The 7,627-nt window shown below is 43.6% G+C and overlaps 1 protein-coding gene across 1 annotated transcript; it reads right to left on the bottom strand.

The window, feature by feature from the left end:
• Positions 1 to 373: 373 nt before the first annotated feature.
• CD24 (CD24 molecule) lies at positions 374 to 6,977 on the bottom strand. The gene is made up of 2 exons (XM_044674299.1): positions 6,814 to 6,977; positions 374 to 2,163 (listed from the first exon to the last, which is right to left on the bottom strand). The coding sequence occupies exons 1-2, from the start codon at positions 6,880 to 6,882 to the stop codon at positions 1,981 to 1,983; spliced, it is 252 nt and encodes an 83-aa protein (XP_044530234.1). The 5' UTR covers positions 6,883 to 6,977; the 3' UTR covers positions 374 to 1,980.
• Positions 6,978 to 7,627: the final 650 nt, after the last annotated feature.

The following is a 7,627-nucleotide window of genomic DNA, read 5'->3' on the forward strand; positions in this document are numbered from 1 at the left end:
CAGAAGTCTGGGATCTCTTTCCCCTTTGCCATTAATGCAAAACTGAAGGCGATGTCTGGATGACTGGCACACACTGAATGGTGGCATGTACAACGATATAACAACAGAAAGGGAGAAATTGGCAAAGAAAGGGAAATTGAGGGGACTTTAGAGACTAAGAGAGGGAATTACCCTATTTAAAATTTCTTGATCTCACTAACAAAAATCAAGTTCTTATCCTGGCTTTGGAGACACTGAGTCAATTCCTATACTTTAAGGAATTAAAAGAATTCGGGAAGAGACAGAAGAAAATTGAAGATTTTAAGTGTTATGTGTCTATACCACGAGGGAAATTTAAGACCTGGGCAAGAAAAAATGGACTGGTGGGCACAAATGAAATACACTACCCTTCTGTCGGGTTTATTTCTTTTTATTTACAGTTTGTGTTCAACGCAAATCAATTCCATAACATGAGAGTAGTTACTATGAATCAAAGCATGAGGACACAAACACAATATACAAGAACCCCAAACATAGTACAGCATACAAAATAGAGAATAAAGGAGTGTTCATTCACACACACGGTAGCTTGTGACACTTCTTGCTTTAGGAGGTTTCTGGGTTGGCTACTAAAGACAGCAAACTTTCCTTGCTTTTTGATGAAGTTAGGATACTACAGTCATATTGGATATCTCAAATCTAAGCAACAGTGTGTGACCATGTGAACCCCCCAAAAAAAAAAGTATTTCTTTAGAAGATCTCAACATTGCAGCAGAAATATTTGCTTTCCTGAATGCGGCCCGCTTTAGCCTTAATACCAGGTTCTATATCTAAAAATATCGAATGACAAGTCTCAGTTGTAAGCTACTCTGATTCACAAAGATTTGTTTTTAAAAAAAGTATTTACAGAAATAGTATAAAAGACCTTGTGAAATTATAATGATGCACTTAAGCTCCCAGTCCTTGCATTCCAAATACTCAGTTTTCAATTGTTGTTTGGCTTTTACACGTTTGCCTCTTAACTTTGAGATTTTGCAATAATCAACCTTCGCAAAGGATCATCTTCAAAACTGTTAGCTATTTGACATGTGCAGAAATAAAACAGTATTTGAAAGTTATTCAAGAGGTCGTGTACTTCAAAAGTCTTTGGAATTAAGGAAAGCAAGGTAGCTAATGAAATCTAACATTTTGTTAGATGAGGAAGTAATGGGAATGTCTAGCTTTCTACCGAATATTACGAAAGCAAATTTTACTCGTTACATTTTCTTTGTGGGAAGTTTCCAATCCATCATTGCTCTGGCACATGTCATTTGTGATATAGCAATTTAAATGCTATGTCAAATCCAAAGCCCCAGAGTAAATAATTTAGCTCTTATGAGAATAGTGATACCTTAATATTTTTAAACTTATCTAGAGTATATAGGCGTTAAATTAGTACTGCTGAACACGTGGAGGATTTACTACCAAAACTTGATGATGCTTCTTCCACCATCCATATAAATAGAAACATGGAAGCTTGTCTATACCATCTAATCATTTTATGGCTAATGAACCAAAGTGAAAACCAAGTCTCTTTTCCACACCCTTTTCCCTTTTATGAATCAAGACAAAACTCTACCCTTTTATTCCCAAAGTAGAGTTCTGGTTGTTCATATTTAGTGAATTTTAAATCTTGAATTAAGTGGATATCATCGCTCTTCAGTCTTGATCTTGGAAGTTCCAACTGATTTAAATACTGAACTAAAAAGTCCAATATCATTCAGTCCCATGAAATCATACAGATTCTTCTCAAATTATTCAACATGTGGGAAATCAGCCTGGGACTTTCTCTGGAACCGATGTGTCAATAAATTTAAATGTGTAGAATTAGAGTGAGTGGGGTCAAGACATTGCCTGTTGATTTTATTTCCTTCTGTGCCACACTGACTAGTAGATGAAACCATCTCAGATGGTTCAGGAAGATGGATTAGGGAAGCATTGCTGTTGGCTTGACTGAGTCTCTTAACAGTAGAGATGAAGAAGGGAGAGTGAGAGGATGAAGAGGCTGGCAGTTGACTGCAGGGAATTTCCACTTCCTTTAGTAGTCGTGGTCTTGTTGGTTGACTGTTTAGTTACTGTCATAATGGTAGTGCTCACTGAAGTGTGGTTTACACTTGGTGCAGTGGTTACATTTTGAGAACATATCTGAAATATATTTAAGAGAAGAGAAAAAGGTACATAGATAAATAAAAGACCCAATAAAAGAAATTCAGTCATAATAGGTAAATGCACATTTGAGTAAGCTCCTTAATTTTAACGACAGAATTTTTAAACAAATTTTAACATCAGAATTATCCAATTGTATTCTTGCTCATTTTTGTTTTTTGCTACCTGAGTCACAAGATTTGCCAGGTTGGGGTGGAGTCGGGGAGACTAGGATATCAATTCTGAAGTTAGCATTTAAAGGTTCCAGTTTCTACAGGAGAGTTTTTTAATGACTACCACCAAGACTGTCCATAGAAATATAGTATAGGAAAGGGTCAGAGAAAAGAAGTTACCTGGGCATTTTAACATAACAAACAAATAATTTTATTAAAAAGGAAAGAAAGAAACATAGTATAGAATAAAGAAATATAGTACAGAATAATATGGATTAATTATTAAGACCTTTAGTTTGATTCTTACCTCTCATTTACTGGTTGTTAAGGCAAGTCACTTAATCTTGGTTTCCCCATCTATGAAATGTAAATAATGTCTCTCTTGCCTACCTCATTGGTTTGTTATAAAGATAAAATGAGTGCCCTGTCTATAATAAATCCATGTGTAAATGTAAGTTATTACTCATGGTACTGATAGTATTTTTATTTAACCCTAAAGTAGCAAAACAACCAAAAAATTAAATGATGAATTATTTTCTAATTCTCAGTGCAGCAATCAACTCATTGGCAATATATATCTTCACTGAATATTTTTTCTTAAAAGACTCCCTTTCACTTGTCCTCTCAGTAAAGCAGACCTAAGGTAATTATAATACTTCAGAAGTCAAATATTGCTCTAGTGTGTACACACACACTCACAGAGAAAGGTAGGTATAATATGAAGGGAAGCCCAAGTTATGAAGCTTATCATATACATTGCACATCTGCCTTCACCATAAGCAGTGATAAGGATTTTATCTTAAATGTGCCAAAATTTGACCACTTGAAATCATGAAATTGCAAACAACCCAAACCAATATCTTCAGTTCTCTCTGATTTAGGCACTTTCCTGGATTCAAATTGATTGAGATACAAGTGCCCAAGTATGATGAGTTCTAGTCATGGAGACTAGAAAGATTAGTTCCCAGACATGAGCCAATGAAACGTAGACCTACGATGTCATTGTCATAGTATGTCACTGGCCCCCTTCCAGATTTTTTGATGTCACTAAACGCAGTCCAGTGAGGCATACGAAAATCTTTCCATTGTCAGGGAGCAGTGCCAGATCCTTGATCATTTCTGAGATAGTATAGAAATGTTCAATGCTATTCAAGGCTTCTAATTACAGGAGGAAGAAAACAATGTCTCTAAGTTCCTAGAATCCACTGGGAAGTCATAGGTACATACTTTGGCTATATATTAATCCAAGGATAAAATTATAGGTTTATTGGGGGGGGGGGGTTAAACATCCAATCTAATCCCTCACTTTACACAAAAGGAAAGACTCGGAACAGAAGTGACTTGCCCAAGTCCATTCAGCCAATGGTAGCTTAGGAAGAGAACCCAGGTACTTTCCATTACACATACATCCCGTATCAAGAACATGCTTATTTAGCTAGAAAGCAGATTAGCTCATTAAATAAACACTGACTGAATAAGCATACAAGTCCCAACAAAAATAACTATCTCAATCAAAAAGATTCCAAGCCCATCACTCTGGCTGATAATGCTTCTATGGATCCTTTGTACAATGTTTTGTGCCATATAGATCTCAAAGAGTCAGGTAAGAAGTCTTTTTCCTGAAACCTGAGATTTGTGAGTAATGATAAAAGTGCATTATTCTCAACTTTGGAACTCCTAAAGGGAAGAGAGATTGATTTATTAATGCGAATGCCAATGGTCTTTTTACTTTTACAGGTAATTCATCTCATTTCTAAACCTCAGTGCCCTATTATAAATGTGCTATGACTATGATTCATCCAAGTAACTGATTATAATACCATTCATTTCTTGAATGTGTACTATTTCTTGTATTTAGAGAAGAATTGACAGCACCCAATGGAAACAGCCAAATACAACCGTTCCTGGGTCCTCTCTCCTCTCATAGTTTAGGGTATGGATTTTAATGTTAGTACAAAGCATGTCTTTTCACCCTTGAGGCTAAACAAGTATCTCCCACTTTACTAAAACCTTTTGTTTAAAAAAAAAAAGAGAGAGAGGGGCCGGACAGGAACACTTCGGGAAATATTTCCCCCTCCCCCACAGAAAACTGCTCCCTCTTCCAGGGCAAGAAACAGCAGCCAAGAGAATCCGGAGGACAGGAGGAATAACAATAGGTTACAGTTACCCAGGTCCTCAGAAGGGGGAGCTCAAAGGGCTTCACACAGACTGGCTTTCAACGAATGTTGTCCCAGGGGTGGACGCGAGCAGGTGTCATATAAAAGGCAAGAAACTATACACCCACTTCCCCATTTCAGAAAAACTTGGGGAGACTACAGAATTCCGGGTAGACTCGGCCACCCACACCCCAGGACGCTCCAAGTCTCTGCTCTCCCTATCTCCAAAAACATAGACTCCTCGTGGAACACAATGCTCTCTAGTCACCTCCCACCCCACCCCCATCCCTACCCCCTCCTAAATCACGGATCCCCGACGCATTCAATGAATAGGGCAGTGGACAAGGAAGAGGGAAGCCCAGACCCAACCAGGGCTGCGGGCCCCCTTCTTGAAAGGTGAAAAGGTGGTATCTATCTCCTGCAACTACTTTATTCCCGAGAAGCCCTTCTGAGGGGGGGGGGGGGGAGGGGGAACACAGGGTTAAGTAATAAGGAGAGACAGAGGATTTACTGTCCCTGAAGAGCACCTAGTGGCACCCAGTCCAAACTCTCCCAGGACCTCATTGTCCTTTACATACTCCTTACTAGATTTCTGGGGCGATGCTTAAAGAGGAGAACAGTTGAATTTCAGTCCCAGCTACACTGTTTATTAATCACTTCACATTTCTGCGCTGCGAAATGGGAGGCTAAGATTAGATACTGTGTTCTTTGCATCTCTTATAGTCGATACTGTCCCATCTAAAAGGTCCTTTCTTCTTTTTTTCCTATACCAATTTGATCATCTTTGTGGTCTTTTAGATTTCACCACACCCCGAAGCAGCCACAATACCTTGTAATTTACATTTCATTTCTTATTGGTTTCTCCCTAAACCCATCTTCTCGAGGACAGAGAAGAGCTTGGTCCCTAATCCTACTCAGCTCAATTTGGTTTATACGTCCCTCGGTTAAAAAAAAAAAAAAAAAAAAAAAAAAAAGTGCCTAGCACAGTGCTGGCCACGTTAATAAGCGTTCGATAAAACACTTTTCAAGCTTGAGAGATTCACCTTGCCGCCTCCAAACCTTGGTAAAGGGAACGGGCAAAGAAAAGGATTGAAAGGTCCCACTGAGCTTTAGGTTGGGAGGTCAGTTTTAAAAGGCTGAAAAACAGCCCAGGGTTACGATTGCAGGAGGTGGGGAGGATGGAAGGCAGAAGAAGGGCAGAAGAAAGGAGCTCAGGACTGAAGGAGCAGGAAGGTTCTGGTTAGATGCAGTTCATGGCTAGTGGAAAGGGGAATTGAGAGATGAGGCAGGCGGGGACTGAGCCACGAAAATGCCCACCTACTCCACTCCCTTCTCATGGATCGGGCCAAATGGTGTTCAGTGTTGTTTTTCTAGGTGGTATGTCAGGGAAAGAGCCAGACCAGAACGGTCTCACTCATTCCCTTAATTTCTCCCGGATGGGGTAGGGAGCGGGGAGGGAGGCAAAATTCCTGGGAATGAGGATCTTCGATGCCCAAGGGCTGTTTTGATGGAGGGTGAGGGCACCGGGGTCCCAGGTTCGGCATTTTATCGAAGACTGGGCAGAAGCAAGCTTTCGGAAACCGGATTTGTGCGTGGGTGCGCGCGTTAGCACGCAGGGGGCCCCGCGGGCAGGGGAGACAAGGACAGGGTCTTTGTGTGAGGACTGGTTGGGGCGGGAATCCCTTAGTGAGGGGAGAAAAGGATCTTTCCTTGGGAACAGAGGGGGCTCGCTCAGAGTGGTGGGGAGGGGTCTTCAGGGGGTCTGGCTTCTCCTTAGGGGCCGGCGGACGAGGCCTCTTTCTTTGGGAGGCGAGAGACTCTTTCCAAGGGGTCAGCGATCTCTCCATATGGTAACGCGCAGAGGCAGAGTGCAGTGGCCTAGAGGGGGGTGGGCAGGGCTGGGTTGGGCGGGGCGGGAAGGGCAGAGTCTCTATGTGGGTGTGTGGGGAGGGGTCTTGAGTCTGAATCCCGGCAGGGTACCGTTTGGTTTGGAGAAAAGGAAGGTTTTGTTAGTCCCCGGCAGGGGAAGCTACGGGGTAGTAGGAAGGAAAGGATAAGCTTCTCGTCGGATCTGTTGGGCATTGTCTGGGGAGACGGGGCGAACCTCGCTCCATCTGGAAGGAGTCTGGGCATCTGAATAAGCCCTCTCGGGATGTAGATCCTGCTTCTGCCCAGGTTGAGGAAAGGGGAAAGGGGAGAGAAGAGGGATGAGAGATGCAGGGAGAGTCAAGCTCCACGTCCAGAGGCCCCACCCTGCTCCTCCCGCCTCGGACAACCCCCGAAGTCCCTCTCCTGCGTTGTACCTACAGCTCAGTGCTCACCTGCGCGGGTAAGAGGAGTGCCAGGAGCAGGAGCCCCAGACACAGTTTTGCCGCGATAGCCGTCCGCATGGCCGCTCAGTCGGTTGGTCTGGGCCCTCTCAGTGCGATGCAATACTATAGGAACAGCACCGCTCCGCTAGCGCGCTCGAAGTACTAAAGCGATGTCTGACTCCAGACTCAGGCGCGCTGGTGAAACGAGCGCTTCGGGCTTTATATGCGAGGGGGGGGAGCGGGAGGGGGAACACAATAGCCGTGACGTGGCCTCTCCCGCTTATTCCCTCCCCTCCCCACTCCCCTTCCTCCCTCCTGCTTGCTCCTTTTTTCCTTTCCTATGTCCCGCCTCTTCTCCCCACCCCCTCCCCTCTTTTCTTTTCCCTCGGGCTGTCTTGAAGCCTGGGTAGCCCCCGGCCCCACACTCCTCAGCTCCTAGATCTCCCGGCTTCTACTCCCTAACCTCCCCTTCCCTTCCCCCCAGCCTCCGAGCCGGAGTTACCTCCCTGCTAGTGGAGGATTGCGGGCCGTCTGGCATCTGGACTCCTGATGCCCTCGCTACCTGCTCTCCAGCCCGAGGCCCTAGCCTTGCAGCCAGAACATTTCACAGATGTTTGCGTAGAAGCGAGCAGGCTTGGGACAGGCTCCCACAAGCTCCAAGGAGACTCCCACATACCCATCCGAGGGGAGAAAATGCAAAAACCACACACGCAGCTGTAGGGTTTGGACCAACTTTTCTTTGTTCCTCCGAATCTGTCGTTTCTTTCTCTCTATGTATCCCCCCTCCCCAAAGTTCCCATAATTTATCCGTGAATTGCTGACC

Source organism: Gracilinanus agilis, chromosome 4 (assembly GCF_016433145.1).
Source record: "Gracilinanus agilis isolate LMUSP501 chromosome 4, AgileGrace, whole genome shotgun sequence".
Lineage (NCBI taxonomy): Eukaryota > Metazoa > Chordata > Mammalia > Didelphimorphia > Didelphidae > Gracilinanus > Gracilinanus agilis.